This window comes from Epinephelus fuscoguttatus, linkage group LG19 (genome assembly GCF_011397635.1).
Source record: "Epinephelus fuscoguttatus linkage group LG19, E.fuscoguttatus.final_Chr_v1".
In the NCBI taxonomy this organism is placed as follows: Eukaryota; Metazoa; Chordata; class Actinopteri; order Perciformes; family Serranidae; genus Epinephelus; species Epinephelus fuscoguttatus.
The window spans coordinates 30,465,176-30,482,470 of NC_064770.1; the positions used below are offsets into that span (position 1 = coordinate 30,465,176).

General features: G+C 42.2%; 1 protein-coding gene across 5 annotated transcripts in view; it reads left to right on the plus strand.

Annotated features, from left to right (window-relative positions):
* Window positions 1-17,295, plus strand: part of cacna1ha (calcium channel, voltage-dependent, T type, alpha 1H subunit a) — a 163,676-nt gene that overhangs the window by 133,208 nt on the left and 13,173 nt on the right. For 4 of the 5 annotated variants that reach the window (XM_049561002.1, XM_049560998.1, XM_049560997.1 and 1 more), the window contains exons 23-32: window positions 979-1,163; window positions 1,264-1,390; window positions 1,904-2,029; window positions 3,429-3,518; window positions 4,560-4,773; window positions 8,818-8,969; window positions 9,762-9,871; window positions 11,305-11,438; window positions 12,046-12,116; window positions 15,400-15,478. In XM_049561002.1, the coding sequence (XP_049416959.1) occupies window positions 979-1,163; window positions 1,264-1,390; window positions 1,904-2,029; window positions 3,429-3,518; window positions 4,560-4,773; window positions 8,818-8,969; window positions 9,762-9,871; window positions 11,305-11,438; window positions 12,046-12,116; window positions 15,400-15,478 (1,288 nt within the window). The remainder of the gene's footprint in view (window positions 1-978; window positions 1,164-1,263; window positions 1,391-1,903; window positions 2,030-3,428; window positions 3,519-4,559; window positions 4,774-8,817; window positions 8,970-9,761; window positions 9,872-11,304; window positions 11,439-12,045; window positions 12,117-15,399; window positions 15,479-17,295) is intronic. The other variant, XM_049561000.1, reaches the window with a different exon arrangement.

Consider the following 17,295-nt stretch of genomic DNA (forward strand, 5'->3'; position numbering starts at 1 on the left):
TAAAAGAGGAAGCCAGGTGACGTACTTTAAAGCAGGAGGGGAAGCCCAGGTGGATGGATGGGTCAAACAAACACAGGACTTTGACCAAGTAGACCACTGTTTGTGTCCCGTGTAAAACCAAAAGTCAGTGTTTGAGTTATTGACCTAACGTACGTAACATTTTTACGTCACATACGTCATGTACGTAACAAACATCCTTACGTTACCCCAAACCATGAGCCAAGTAGTTTATTTGTTTAAACCCAATGACTGTGTATAAAAATGGACATCGCCCCCTGGTGGCTGGCTACATAAAGGGTCATAAACCCCGCCCCCTCTGTTTTAGCAGATGGGACATGGGCCAAAATCAATGTACACATCAAATACCTTTTTTTTTTTTTTTTTTATAACCAAAGCGAGTTTCTGTCATTTTAGGTAGTTCTTATCATGCTCATTTATGTGATAAATTTAGTTTTAGTTAGTTATTTGGTGCTATAAAAGGCGTGTGACATCATGATTGACAGCTGTGTGTGCTTGTGATTAATGGCGCTCCCTGCAATTGGGTTGGACAGTTGTATGGGTGGGAACTCAATACCACGGCTCCACTTTCCAATAGCTACTTTGCATACTCTGGCTCCAAAATTGCGAGATGGCAGCGCCTGTAGACAGGATATTTTAGCTTCATTTTGTACAGTGGGAGCAAATGAAGACATATTTTCCATTTTAATAAATAGTCTGTGCTTAAACCTAACTGTGGCCCTGTCACAATGGTAATCACATGTTTAAAAATGTGTCTTTAATGGTCATATATGTGGTTTCTGTGTCAGTGTCCTGCCACCGGTAGGGGCGCTAATTTAAGAAACACTCCTGTGGGTTGTATGAAAGGGTGGGAACAAACAACCTATGTGGTCAAATGGGTTGACTTTGATTTTGCATCAAATTATAGCTCTAATTTACAGCTGAAGAAAAGTTCTGATAATTCCATAATGGTTTCTCCAGGTTATCGCTCTCGGTTTCTGCTTCGGGAAGCAGACATACCTCCAGTCCAGCTGGAATGTTCTAGATGGTTTGTTGGTGTTTGTGTCTCTGGTCGACATCCTGGTCTCTCTCGCCTATACTGGCGGGAACAGGATCCTGGGCATCCTCAGAGTCCTGCGCCTGCTACGAACACTACGCCCACTGAGGTACACAGTGTATTTGTGTGTGTATGAAGGTATGGATGCATATTACTATGCCTGTATGTACTTTATTTCATATTTCTACCACTACTACTTGTGTTTGCAGGGTGATCAGCCGAGCCCCGGGATTGAAGCTGGTTGTGGAGACGCTCATCACCTCTCTCAGACCCATCGGGAACATTGTCCTTATCTGCTGCGCCTTCTTCATTGTGTTTGGCATCTTGGGGGTGCAGGTAGTTTGCATTCTCACACAGTAACACACACAAACTGGTGCTTGCCTTAAACAAGCAGACTTGTAAGCTAGGTAAAGGTCCAATGCACATGCTGCACTGATGATACCGCTCTGTCATTTGCTTTTTCTAAGTGCAAGGACCAAACCTTTTACCCTTTGAAGCTTAAATGTCAGTCTCATTGAGCAGCTGCATTTGTGATTGTGGCTTGAGGGGGGATTGGAAGTGTCTTGAATATCCAATGGGCAATTGTTCCTTAAGTGTGAGAATTTTTAAAGAATGACAATTAGGTTAAGTATGGAAAAAGGACAACATGACCCCTAGGCCAGCTTTTAGCCGAGCACTTAGGGAAAACCTTTGATAAGAATGCGCTCTATGAAACATCCATTTATTGCTGGCATTAATAGTTGGGTGTTTAAAAAGCCGTAAGCTCCGGTAATTGAGATAATGTGTAAATGACAGCCAAATAGCCCTGCAGACATCTTTCTCTCTGTCTCTGCCTTTCTCACTCTCTAGCTGTTCAAAGGGAAGTTCTACCACTGTGAAGGTCTGGACACGAAAAACATCACCAACAAGTCTGACTGTCTGCAGGCCAATTACCGCTGGATACGAAGAAAGTACAACTTTGACAACCTGATTCAGGTATGGATTAGACTGGGGGTGAAAAGGGAGAGAGGAGGAAGGAAGGGAGGGGATTAGTTTTAAGGCCAACAATATCTACAAAAACATGAACTAGCTTAAAGCTACTTGTAAAATGCCACTTTTTATCGCAGCCTGCAGTGCAACAGTGCTGGGGTTAATACACTGGTGGCTTAGGTTCTTCACAGAGAGCTATAAGGACAGGAATGGTACAGTATGAAATGGGTGTGTCATGATACTAGGAATTTAGCTGTGGATACCAATGCCAGTAAAATTCCACAATTTGCAATACCCAATTTGACCCATTTTTTAATTAAATGGTCTTGTATTTAATTTTCTCCTTTTACTAATTTCTTCCAAATTTTTGGAGTCTGTTCTTCTTCCATCGCTCATTGCCGTCTTCCTGTGTTTTTCAAAGATATCAAGTCAGTTTTCTCAGGTTTCAAAGAGTTAAAGCACAACGCACAACACAACATTAAAACTTGACCCCTCCTCCCTTCACTGCTTGTATGTACACTGCAAGCCACTGTGCTGTTGTAAGAACGTTACATTTGTCATAATGGAAAAGCCAATACTTTAGCAAGCTAACTAAGCTAACAGCCAACACCTACCTGTCCAATAGAAAACAGGCCAGCTCCCTGTGAAAGCCGACCCCAAGTTCACTGGAAATAAGCTTGTTCACTTGGTGCTTTGCCTCCATAGCTTTCTCTTGGGTGCGTTCTTCTATCAGTCCTTTCGCTAGTTTCGCTAGTCCTGACCTCACTTGCACGCTGTAAATGGCTGGGGGCTACATACCCAAACACAAACACACCAAAATAATAAGAAAATACAGGCAGAGTCTCTGCAGATAAACACACCTACACACACTTCTAGTAGGTCATGAGTGATGACTGAGAGGAATGACTTCTATATAAGTCTATACATTGTGTTTTTGTTTTTTTTTGGAATATCCTGCATAGTGTACCTTTTAACACAAGTTGCCTCACTAAGTAACCACTGTCCCACTTACACAGTGATATATATTTTATTACATTTGACAGAGTTGGGTTGTCTCATATTCCAGTATTAGACACTTAAATTAAACATTAAGAACTGCAGACGGCAGTTTGAATCACTTTTAAAATTATTATCTATTATTTATGTAATAGAATGGGATCGTTTCTTATTTATTAGATCTACATTACATTACATTTAAAATATTTTAGATTTTGTTTTATTGAAAATGAATATGAACTGAATATGCACCTTCCTCTGACAGCCAGTAATTACAATCAGGAGTAAACATGACATGGTAAATTGCACAAGTTGCAGTGTTCATACTGTAACAAGTCTCGAGGAGCGATACTATTAGGATGAAGTAAAACCCTGTGTTTTGACGTATTTCTCTGTGTTTCCTGTCCAGGCTCTGATGTCTTTGTTTGTGCTGTCCTGTAAGGACGGCTGGGTCAACATCATGTATGACGGGCTGGATGCAGTAGGAGTGGACCAACAGGTAATGGTGTGAGGAGTGCTCCCAGCCATTCTGCTGAACTCATATCAAACGAGATGATGGCTCGGTTTCAGCCACGTAAAGCCACACTCCTCTCGTCTCGGTCATTATACAGCACATTACTGTATGCGTCACTTAACAAGATAATATAGAAAGTCATTTTCAAAAAACTGTGTTTCATGCTGCTTATTTTATTGTAAGCCTGCTCCCGGCTCAGTGCACACAGTGTGCAGTAGTGCTTATAAAACTTAAAATATAGAATTAAATATCAGATCTAATTCAGCATCATCTGTAGCACAATTGTACTGTAAATAGGCTTGATATATATTAACTGAAACGCATGCTAGAGAACAGCAGCACAGTTTGCAATTTGTTGTATTTTAACAGTGAACTGAAAGCAGCAGAGTTCACTTTAATATCTGTTTATTATTGCAAGTAATATCCTTCTTGCAATACTCAACAATGTTGTCGCATATTTTCTCCATATCATGCAGCCCTAGTAGCCCTGTCATCTCCACTGGGAACTTTAATGTGCAAATACCTGCCCTAAAAACATATGATTTGGAATACAAAGTGAAAAGGAGACAGGGGGACTTTCTTTAACAAATTAAGCAAAGTTAAATGTCAGCGCTGCGGTGTAGTAATAACAGATTCTAAGCAAAGGCAAAGCTCAAAAGGTGAGTTTAAAGCAGGCACTTCAAAGCTTGAATTGACGAGGCTGTCCACAGATCCAAGACTGCCTGTGGTGTAATATGCTGAAATAGTGAGTCTCTAAATAGTCAGTTATATTCTGGTTTAGCCTGCGTTATCCAAGGATTTTAGAGAATCCACATTGTTGTATTTGCTGCACGTGGTAACATACTGTGAAGCTTTGCACTGGTACTGGGGCATTTGGGATTTCTGTCACTCGCCTGTTCGAACCAGGTCAGAAGCACAAAGAGCAAAGCATAGCTGTCATCTGTGCTTTTTGTGTCTCCACTAAGTCACACACACATGAACATGAACTATTGAAACCCGTAATCCTCTTTGCTCTTCTCTTCTCAGCCCGTAAGGAACCACAACCCCTGGATGCTACTCTACTTCATCTCCTTCCTGCTCATCGTCAGCTTCTTCGTCCTCAACATGTTCGTCGGCGTCGTGGTGGAGAACTTCCACAAGTGCCGGCAGGACCAGGAAGAAGAGGAGGCTCGCTTACGGGAGGAGAAGAGGCTCAAAATGATAGAGAAAAAGCGCAGGAGTAAGGAGAATGAAGGGGCTGGTCGGTAGTCTATTTTTCTGAGCACTGCCTGCTTTCAGAGCCTGAACAAAAAAAAAAAAAAAAAAAAAAGAAAAGGGAATGACAGAGAGAGAAAACAGAGAAATTATTCAGACTGAAACATGAAAAAAAAGAGGGAGAGTTTGAAAGACTGGCTAGCTCACGTAAACAGTGATTTATCACTGACAGAAGGCGTAGGCTACGCCAGTCTGATGCATGGAGATGCATGACTGCAGCCCTCCCCTAACACTCCCCTAACACTGCATGAAAAACTTTGGAAACCGGGCCAACCTAACCAACCTCTCAACTGTACGTTTGTATTAATGCATCTAAAATTTGTATGCTCACTCTTAAAACAGTCAAACTGCCACCACTGCAGCAACAATGCAAGACTCAGCGTTTAATTTTTTTAAATGCTTAAATCCTCTAACGCCAGATCCTGTTTTAATCCCATTACTAATAAATAATGAGAACGTATAATACCTGTAATAAGTTGCCATTTTTTACAGACTTTTGAACAAAATCCTTGCAGCACCTCCTGCATGTTAAGCTGATCAAGGTCGCTGCTTTCCTCCATGTGTCTCAGGAAGTTTTGCTAGCATAATTTTGACAAGTAAAATGCCCCTTTCCCTTCCTCCGGGTGCATGTACAACCCCAACCCTGCGGCGTCTCTCGACAGGTGTAGAAGAAGGACATTTCCTGTAAACGTGCTTTGACTGGCAGACTCAGAAACATAGCAGGCGTTTTGGCTGCTATACCTGCAAGAACCTTGAGTAACAGAGCTGTTAGAAGATGTTTAGTTTGTTAGATATGGAGGATTTCTCGTTACAGCTTGTAGAAAACACAAGCAAATGCTGGCCGAAGCATCAGAAACACACCACGTATTGCAAAAACAAGTCGACATGCTTGCTTTACAAGGCAGCATCTTGTCAGGACTTGTTCTTTTCTTGTGTTAATATGTTGAGCTGAAGAAAAGCCACAAAGAAATTGGTAGAAGCACACTGTTCTCATTGGCTGAAATATCAAAGAGCACCACTCTTTGGCTACAACACAAAATTATACCGAACTATCCAATACATCAATCACAGAATTAACGCTAGACGGCAGTATATGGTGTGAGCAGAGTTGCACTCTCTTCATCCTGCATTGGTAACATCTCTCATTGGTCTAAAACTGCTGAAGGTCCAGACAAATGTCATCTAATCAGCTGTTTCAGATAAAAAGCTCCTCACTTCATGGTTTGGCTTCGCAATCTGCTTTTTAATCCATCAAAACACGAAGAAGAGAAGATGAAAACAAAAAAAGTTTTAGACTATTGAGACTCTCTGAGGGGTTAAAAATGATTGTAGTGATGTCACTGAAGAGTGGCTCCAGTGCATGTTCAACATCACAGTCACGAGCTACAACTTTTGAAATTGGGTACTTGAGCAGTGAAGCAATATGGAAAGAAAAGCAATGTTATTTAAAGAGTGAATACCCAGAAACATGTACATCATTAATCAGCCTGTTTGTGAAAAATTGTGTTGTTGAACATACCCTGCGCAGCCCCTCTCAACCACAGACATTACGCTTAACATCAGGCATGTAAGCATGCAGTAGACAGAAAGGGCATGGTGTACTTGGGAGGGGGACATAAACATGCACGTATCAGAATTGCAATCATCAAATGTCATAAATGGACATGTGAGTACACAGTCTATCAAAATGGTTACATAGTTAGATGTTTACACGATTTTAGATGCTTTAAAATGAACACTTCGCCCCCAGAGTGACCATTTGCATATCAATTACTCACCTCTGTTACACTGAAATCATGAAGACAACTTGAAGAATCCAAAAACTAATGGTGTGTCTCAAATCACACACTTCCGTTAGTACACTTCTATGCAGTATATCATGCGTACTATGTACTCATTGGCATAGTGTGCAAATTTTGATTTCCAGTTTGAAAAGTGGTCCCTTCTCTTCCGCTATGTAGCCAAGATGGTGACCATTGAGGGCGAGAAGTGTCCATAGCTCCACACTCAACTTTTGACCATTTTGAGTGCACCATCCGGGTACTCACAGTGCACTGCATTTTTCCATACTTCTCAGTGTGAACACACCTATGCACTCAAAATAGTAAGTGTAAGTACAGAAGTACGAGATTTGAGACACAGCATAAGAAAATTCTATTTGAATTGAAGTCATAGGGGTCCAGATTTAACAACATTTAAATGATATTTAAACATCCTTGCTCCCACAACTCATGCAGCATAATCCAAGTCTCACTCATTGAGTTGTATGCTCAGTACTTCCCAAACAGACAGCCCTTTCCGATGGGCAACTGAACTGACAGTAAAATTTATCCATGCTCTCTCTTTAAGATCAGACTCCATTGACAAATACAGTAATTTAATCTCTCAGAACAGAGATAGGGTGAGGAGCTTGGACATCTGGAGGGAGCTCGGAGTAGAGCTGCTGCTCCTTCGCCCGAAAGGGTTCAGTTGAGCTGGTTCGGGCATCTGATCAGGATGCCTCCTGGACGCCTCCCATTTGAGGTGTTCTGGGCATGTCTGACTGGTAGGAGGCCCCGGGGCAGACCCAGAACACGCTGCAGGGATTACATATCTCATCTGGCCTGGGAACGCCTTGGGGTCCCCAAGGAGGAGCTGGAAAGCATTGCTGGCGAGAGGGACGTCCGGGGTGCTTTGCTCGGCCTGCTGCCCCTGCGACTCAGCCCTGGATAAGCTGTTGAAAATGAATGGATGTAGCTCTTGTGTTCAGCGAGGTAAAATGACTGTTTTTGTCAATGGAGCATAGATAAGTTTCAGTTTCTGTTTAGTTTCCGGTCGGAAAGAGCTGTCTGTTAGGGAAGCACGGAGCATACGACTGGATAAATGAGACTTGGATTATACTGCACGAGTTTTGTGAGAGTTAATAATCGGATGTTTTGATAGAGTTTTGCTGTTGTTGAACACGGACCCTTATGACTTCAGTTCATCAAGAACTTTCTCAATTTTAGGATTCTTTGTTCATTCTAGAGGCATGCAAGAAAGTCAAAGTTTTCTTCACAAATTCAACGTAACACAGGATGAGTATTTCATATACAAATGGTGATTTTCGGGGGTGAAGATTTCCTTTAATGAACGTCATCTATTGCTCATTTTTGTCCACCTCTGAACTTTCTTCATGATTAGAGCTACACTCTAAGGCTGTTTATTATTCAAAGGCTGTAACGCATCTCACAGCTCCTTTCTAAGGAAAAAATGTAGACAGTGTAGTCTGGGTTTTAATGGAGACTTCCCATTTAGGTCAGAGCACATAGCAAGACCTCTCAGCTCTGACAAGAATATGATTATTAGAGGGGTAATGAATCTTAAAATAATGCTCCCATGAAAGGAGCACTCTGAAATGCTACTTCTTTTAGTCCAGTGCAGGGTAGGTCAGGGATCTGTTGATGATGCCTTGCCTCGAATCCTAGACGTTCTTAGTTACACCTGGTACCTTGTTGTGTAACCACACCAGAAATTAAAATGCCATTTACATTTCATAAAACCTGTTTGCAGATTAAGAAATTAATAATATAGCCCAGCTGTGACTCTCATGTCCTCTTTTATTTGAACATGCCATACAGGCAGTGGTGTGCACAGACTGTGTGGGAGCAGGGGCGATAATGAACAAAGGAGCCACCACAACAATGATCAGGGTCACAATTAGGTCTCATCACATTAGAGTAGCGCTTGTGATGCCAGTTGGGCACCCAGGCTGCTCAAGGGCTCCTCTGAAGTGATGAGAGGGCAAAAATAGAAGGACGCCATTTAGGCACAAGCATATCTTGGTTGAATTAAAGTATAAGAAGGGGACTTTTGCAGCCTCAGCAAAAAATGCCGTGGTGGTTCCACTTCCTTAGCCCCTGCACTTTCCTGTTCACACCACTGGACACATTATCATTCCAGCTTCAGAGCACAGCTACTCACGGTGCCTTCTTTCTGTCTGTCCCTGTCGTGATATTCGTCTCTCCTTGTGCCGTCTCTGCATATATTTGTTTGTATGTATGTGTTTCAGAGGCCAAGCAGAGGCCTTACTATGCCGACTACTCTCCCCTGCGTCTGTCCATCCACACACTGTGCACCAGCCACTACTTGGACCTCTTTATCACCTTCATCATCTGCATCAACGTCTTCACCATGAGCATTGAGCACTACAATCAGCCGCAGGTAATGTTTCACATACACACATAAACTTTGAAGTTTACCTGGAGATAAAGGTACCAAAAAGCAGTTGTAAATTGGTTTCTGGCTGCCAATACACCTGGCACCTCGGGAGACTTTCATTTTAATTTCTTTTAACGCAGCAAGAGGGCATTTTTGCTTTGCACACTGTAAAATAATATGTCTAGCTGTCCTCTAATGATGACTGAAGTGCTGGCTAGCTTTAGCGAAGTGACAACATGCTGTAAATCTGCTGTATTTTGGATTTTCTGTCCAAAGCGGCAAGTGTGTTGGCAAGTGACTCTGACTCCAAAAATAACGTGACTGTGTTGACCCAGCGTCAATTTAACATTCGTTGTCAGATGAAACAACTCCATAGTTATAAACTAAGGTTGGCAGATTAAACACAGGATTTTTTCTACTGAAAATGCCAGCGTGTTTATTTTGTTTTGTATTTTTGGAGAGATATCAGAGTCCTTCATGAGAGCACTGATAAATGTTTTGGCTTCCGAGAAGCTGTTGCTCTTCTATACTCTAATTGGAGTTTACTTTGTTCCACAAATAAATTTTGACTTGAATTTTATTTGCCCTCGAGCTGCATTAAAACTTTGAAACATTTATTTAAACTGTTTCTACCTATTGTAAAAACTGTTAATCGCTTTTAGAATATGTTAAAAATAAATTATAAAGAATCATTGAATGTTGCTGCAGAAAATGAATCTGCATCTAGTCTGAGAGAGATATTATGAAATAATTATCTGCCTGCTTGTGTGTGTTTGTGTATCTTTGTGTGTTCAGTATTTAGAGGAGGTCCTTAAGTACTGTAACTACGTGTTTACCTGCATCTTCATCGTCGAGGCCCTGCTCAAACTCGCAGCATTCGGCATACACAGGTTCTTCAAAGACAGGTAACACAATAAGATGAAATTGTGCACAATGCCCAATGCTGTAATGTGTAGTAGTTATCCTTTATATGTGTCATTATTTCCTAACAACAACACATGTGGTGTGAAATAATAACTCTTGCTCCTTGAGTTCATGTATAGCTCTCATAATTTATGCTTAGGTGGCATTTTGTTCTCAGTACACTGAGTTAAGGGACTGGGTGGTGAGTGTGTTCATCTGTCTCAGGGTGCCGTGGTGGAGACTTATCAGGCGTAAACATCAGTGTTTCCCCTGCCTTCGAGATTAGTGGGTGGGCTACCCATTAATCTAAATAGCCTGCCCACTAATCACAATCAGCAGCCAGGCAGCAGCATTACTTCTTCCCCTTCATCTCCTCTTGTACGCCTGTTCTAACATTATTGTGCACAATAAAAAGAAAATACAGGTTTGCACTCACCATCATCAACTAATGACTACCCACAAGTATAAGGCCACATCCACAATAACAGTCTTCAAAAGGCAGTTTAAAGGGATAGTGCACCCAAAAATGAAAATTCAGCCATTATCTACTCACCGATATGCCGAGGGAGGCTCTGGTGAAGTTTTAGAGTCCACACATCCCTTGCGGAGATCCGAGGGGAGAGAAGGTAGCAACACATCTCCACCTAATGCAGGCTGACGGCGCCCCAGATTCAAACGTCCAAAAACACATAATTGAAACCACAAAATATCTCCATACTGCTCGTCTATAGTGATCCAAGTGTCCTGAAGCTCCAACATAAAGAATTGTTTGGAAAAATGTCTCACGGTCTCGCGCAAGCGCACACACGTGAGCACAGTGAGAGGCAGTTTGAGCTACAGGCTACAATGAGGCTAAAACAGAGTTCAAATGACGTTTTTCCGAACAACTTGTTATGTCGGGGCTTGACGAGGACAACAGGTTTTAAGTAGAATGAACTATAAGGTCAAGTAAACCCAAAATGTGACATCCTCATATGAGGACACAGGGTCTCAGGAGGATATCACAAAATATAAATGCTATAATGCTTTGGCTTGTGAGTCAAATGTCGAGTCTGTTAGAGCCCAGTTGGAAAGCGAACATGAGTGTCTGTGTCATCATTTTTAAAAGTTTCTGTTTCTACTCATCCAGACTAAAATGCAACCCTGGAGTTTCCAAACTAAAACGGGTCAGCAGGAGGTTTTCAAGGAGCTTTTGGTGGCTCCAAAAACACTGAAGAAGTCTGGATTCTACGTGTAAACATAGCAATAGTAATGCATTTTAAAACAAAAGGTATTAGTGTGGATGTAGACTAAGAAATAATACGAGAAACTCTAAATTATCCAACAGGAAAGTCTGTACTTTGTAACACTAAACAGGAGTAACAACAGACAATGACTCTGTCTTTTTTTTTCATGCCTAAAATAATGAAACATGTTTATATGTGTGTGTGTTTAGGTGGAATCAGCTGGATATAGCTATAGTGGCGCTGTCCATCATGGGCATCACCTTGGAGGAGCTGAAAATGAGCGCAGCACTGCCCATAAATCCCACCATCATCAGAATCATGAGAGTACTCAGAATAGCACGAGGTAGGAACACATACTCACAGGTAAAGGTAGCACGCACATCCCAAAAACTTAAAGATAAAGATAAAAGATAAAGTCCGCACACCAGAAGCTGCTCCTTGAAAATTTATTTAGACATAATGTTTTTATTTTTTTTTTTTTAACTTTATTTTTATTTTTATTTAGACAGACGAAGGGCAGGAGCCCGAAACGTTACGTCTAAATAAATTTTCAAGGAGCAGCTTCTGGTGTGCGGACTTAAATTTTTATTTCAGGAACACATACTCACACACACTCCAATCTATATCTGTTTATGTTGTGTACAATTACAGAACATATAGTGATTGGTTTTGTCAGTCTGTGACTCATCATAACAGACTATCATCTTAAACATCATTGACGTTGTAAAACATTTTATAACACTGCATTTTTAAATGTTATATTCTTGTAAATTCAGCCTTGAAAGTAATATCTAACAGATGCCTCGTGGCTTCTTTAAATAAATACAGCACAAATGTGAGAGCCTCCCTGCTGTACCAGTATCGTGCTGTGACATTGTAAATTCTGCAGCAAATGGGCCGACTGACAGCAACAGCTAGCTGTTTAAGACTGTTCCTGTGTCTCTGTGCAGTGCTGAAACTTCTGAAGATGGCCACAGGGATGCGATCTCTGCTGGATACTGTCATGCAAGCGCTGCCGCAGGTAAACACTGACTCTGTGGGGTCTCGAACACAAAAGAATGGTTTCATATTGTGGTTTATTTATGATGTTTTTTTTTACAAATGTGGGGTGACTATGAAGGTTTTGCTTGGAATAGAGAGCTCTCTGAAAGATTTATGCTTGTTGCTGAATATTTAACTTAGGTCGTGTCTGTCTACATAACAAAATTTCTCTTCTGACCTTATAAATGTCTCATTCTGTACATTTTCTGCCCCTCCTCTCGCAGCTGAACTGTGCACTCAATGATAATATTGCCAAACACATCACATAGGATGCATGTTTGTTGCAATCAAAAAACCCCAAAGGAAATGAAGTATTTAGCAGCGTCTTACCTTTTGAAGCTATTAAAACACCTCTTAGAGTCTGACTGTACAGCAGACTTTCTCTCTGATATTACTCTGTGTGCTTTTTTTGTCGACGCACTCCTTTTAAAGGATGTCCACGGGATATTGCGGGGAGTATCTCAGGTCTCTCTCTCCAGCTGCCTGGCACAGTTCTTAGAGGCAAAGAACAACTGCACCAAGGATTGTGATACACATGCAGTGACAGACTCATGCATTCTTCTACTTTCTAAATGTCAAGTGTGCAGATATAAGCATCAGGGGGCAGAGTGCACATGAACAGATTTTTAACAGAGCGTATATAAGACAGCTGTGGAGGTAGTAGCAGATCAGTCATCAGAAATGCACAGGGTTTTCCCAGAGACCCTTGGCGATGATGACGATGACGATGTTTTTTGTAGAGCTCTGATTTTTGTTTTGATAGAAAATGTCAAAGCTTTCTGTGATTTCTTACTGTTTTAATATGTTGTATCCAGTTAAAGGGCCTGTACGCAACATTTCGGAACATTAATATAGCAGCAAACAACCATTTACTATGTTAAGATATAGTGGAGTAATGGCATCCTGAGCAATCACAGAAGTCACGCTACCTGTGTGTGTTGTAATCCCAGCTTCTCTGCTGTCTGTTGTGGTAGACGGTCCAGCTGCGTGTGCATGTTAAGGCCCAGACACACCAAACCAACATGAAAGAATTAGTGGCGACGAAGCACGGCTGTTTTCTGTTATTATTATTATATATATATTATTTCTGCTACAGAGCTCAACGTTGAACAAAATAATCTCTTCTAATATATTGGTTTTGATCCCAAGGCACCTTGACTTTAGTTCAGTCAGGAACACTTTAGTCAAAGAAAACTTTATTTCCATTTGCAGTATTATATTTGGTGGTATGGCTCTGTTCTGGGGCCTCCCTGCCTTTCCTTGGGCCTACGTAGAAAGCCTAAGGCAGAGAGAGCACACCTCTCTGCCCTTCCACGTGCAAACGAGGAAAGCCTGAGGCAGAAAGAGCAAACCTCCCTGCCCTTCCATGCGCCTACATAGAAGCCTAAGGCAGGGAGAGCAGCAGCAAAGACCCCCGGGAACAGAACAGAGCAGCATCAATGACAAACAGAAATGACATTGATAAGTCAGACACAGCATGAAAAGGAGGAGCTGGGGTGGAGGTGGGTTGCAAAGCAGCTTGCAGAGGAAGCAGCAACAGTAGGCAGGCCAGAGCAGTTTAAATAGGGCGCTCTGAATTAGATGTGCCAGTTGGTTGCATAAAACGGAATCATGTGATCTATCAGCTGACTTCCTTCCATCAATCAGCTGCTCTATCAGTTGATTGGGCTGTTTGAGATGAGCTGATGTAGCTGGGATGTGAGCTGAGCTTCACATTGTGTCCTGCCTGAACGCTATGCTCAATTTGTTTGTTTTCCCTACTTGCATTTCTCTTCTCGTGCAATGAACTACTAATCGGTGGTGTCTCTCACCGATGGGCTCTGACGTCTCTGATGCCACTCCAACATGCTGAATTGGGTGAAAAAAAAGTTGACAAGTGCTGAGTATTTCCAATGGTGTGGGACATCCTGCAGAAATTAGGGCAATAGATGCTCACAGACAGCCGACATTTGACTGATGGCTTGGTGTGTCAGGGTCTTTAGTGCATGTAAGTTCCGTGTGTGTGTCCCGCTATGCTCATCAGAGCATGTGAGCGGAGCGGGTGACAATTTCCGCTCCTCGCTCGCAGACCTGTCACTTTGCGCCGCTCGTCTGCTCCGCTTGGTTCTGCGCATTCTTCGCTCCGCTCTGCTCCACTCCATCATAAATTTTATCCCGCTCCACTCGCTCACCACTCCGCTCAAAAAAACTGCGTCGTACTACCCTAACCTGTAATCATCTATTCACAAATAAAACATGAGCTTGGTAGATTCTCCGGGGAAGCCCTCTCACCTCTCCCCGCAGTTAGGGACCGTTCTCCAAGGTACCGCTGCTTCTCTTCTCAGTTTCTTTTCTGAAGTACACAGTAAACTCCATAGTTTTGAAAGAAAATAGTGTGGGTGTGCGCAGGTGCAAAGATGCATTCTGGGTGGGGCATGGGCGACCGGAGCAAAAGGCTCCGCTCCACCTTTTTAAAAAAATAGCCGCTCCTCGCTCAACACAAAATCCTTCCGCTCTACTCCAGCTCCGCTCACATGCTCTGATGCTCATACAGTGGTTACCGCTGATATCGAGATGGTGGCATTGTGATAGCATAGCGCTGGTTCCCCCCATGTTAACACCCTTAGCTTTGTCAGCACTGTTGCTGTTGTCAGCACTGTTCACGCTGATAGCATTATTAGCAACTTAATTGAGCTCACTTGCTCAGCCACCTCCATGTTGGGAACCATGTCCAGACAACCAGAATCAGACTCTGAATCATAGCTACTCTCTGAATATCCTATAGACAGTTCATCAGTGTAGTCATCCTTTGTGGAAAATCAAACTGAATTCGGGTAGCATGCAAATGCAGGTTTTCAGTTTAAAAACAAAATAAAAAGGAAAAGGGCTCATGACCTGTTTTCTCTGCCTCGCTAATATGAAGCACAAAGACGTTAAAGCTTTGAATATACCTGCCAGCGAGCAAATAATTGCCACTCTACCCACAGTGTGAGAAATGCAGGATCCCAGTTTGAATAGGAGCAGTGTCAATGAGGATGTCAACGTGCAAGCTAATGTGTGTCATCCTGGTATTTACATTATATCTCAAATGGCAAAAAGTTCACTTCAGTATAAAACAATTTCGGAAATATGCTATTTCCATTCGTAATGCATGGTTAGATTAGTGTCAAATGAAGACAATGAAATAAATCCTGATGTTTTCAGTTCCCTGCAGCTTTAAACAAGAACTATTCACACTGGTGTTTGATGTGCAGAGGGAGATCTGACATGTGTATGTCTTCCAGGTGGGAAATCTCGGCCTCCTCTTCATGCTGCTCTTCTTCATCTACGCTGCACTTGGAGTGGAGCTCTTTGGCAAACTGGGTCAGTAACACTGCTGGCAACGAAAAAACACATACACACATGTACCGTGGTGCTGAAGCTGCAGCAAGAAGGTTTTTGAATCCAGTCATTACTACCACAGTCACGACTTCCAGCACATTTCCCCGCCTGAGCTGTCTCTGTTGAATCCTCACTCTCTTCCCCCATCTGTCTCCCCGTCTCCCTTCCTCTCCGTCGCTCTCACATCAGAGACCTGTTCCTAACAAGGAAAGATCACATTTGCATGATCACATTTATTTACGTACCGCTTCCTCAATAGGCCCGCTCCATCCAGCTCATTTTTCTCTGGGAGCGCAACAATGTGTGAGGGAAGAGGATTAGCTGAAAAAGGCATCTGGGAGGACAAAATGAAAACAACTTGGTGATGAAGAGGTTACTCCCTGTGAAATGTTATTATGCTGCCGCCACAGTGGGAAAATGAAAGCATGTCTGTTTTCCAGTTTTGTAAAGTAAAAACCCTGCTCCATTTTTTGCCTTTGTCAAGCTTCTGACAAAAGCTTTTGGATGCGCCTTCTTCTCCCTGTGTGCGCCTCACTTTAGAAGCTCTTTCAAGGCTTACAAAGCTGAAGGAGTGATTATATTTTGGTACATGTCTATAGAGAAGTTTGGTGAAGAATATTCCAGTGCAGCTCGGTGAGGATCAGGAAAGTATTACTTGACATTTAGCTCCATGATAATGAGCTGAACCAATGTTTTGCCTACTCACCACTGAAAATTACAGTATGTTGGGCCTGACAGTGAATACAAAGCATGATGGTAATAAAAGCCTCCATTTGAAGACATTTTAGGATTTGGTATGCGTGTACATGTTAATATTGTAATATTTAACCCCGCTTCCGCTCCGCACAGTGTTGTGAAATAACTGGCCAGTAGTAAGCGGCCTAATTGGCTCATGAAATCTTTCTGCCCTCAGGCAATAACAAAGACATCGCAAGATCTGGAATTCCTTTGGGAGACCTAAGACATTGTTACTACTGCATGTTGGCAGTCTGGTCTCTGTGGCCGCGGTGTCTGCGGAAGGCTGATCAGATAAGAGAAGGTCATATGAAAAGGAAATATGAAAGGGGATGGAATGGGGACTTGAATGTTAATGCTCATGGCTTTGGATTCAAGCTGCTGAGCCAACAGGAGGTATTTTGAGCGTAGCTGGTATTGAATAGATTTTTATTTTGAATTCAAATCTAAATCAAATGATTGATCTCTTGAAACATAATGCCCACATTCATCCCCATCCTCTTGCCACTGCGCCATGACTCAGACTTGGGGAGAAGTTATTTCTTTATACCAGGAGCAGAATTATCCACAGAGGTCCCCTGTCCAGAACAAATGGACCCGGTGATTTAAACCGGTAAAAACACTGAATTAATCAATTTCACTTTAAAAGATCTCCAACACTGTTGGTCAAGGAGGGGCTGCTAACTACATTGGCTGATGCGAAAATGTGAATGGTGCTATCTAGAGCCAGTGTTTGCTTTGTCCACTCTGGGCTACTGTAGAAACATGGTGGAGCAACATGGCGATCTTTGTAGACGAGGACCAGCTCCCTATGTTAAAATAAATGGCTCATTCTAAGGTAACAAAAACACAATTATTCCTTTTTTTTAAGTGATTATACACTATACACTGAACTTAAACCACTACAGTTGGTCCCACTGTGTCATGACACATACTGCCACCCACTGGCCAGGTGTTGTAAGTGCAACACAAATTTCTCAAAACCAATATGGCCAACGGAATGCAACAAATGTGCAGCTCAGGATGATTTCAAATTGTTGTTTTTGAATATTTTATTTTTGACA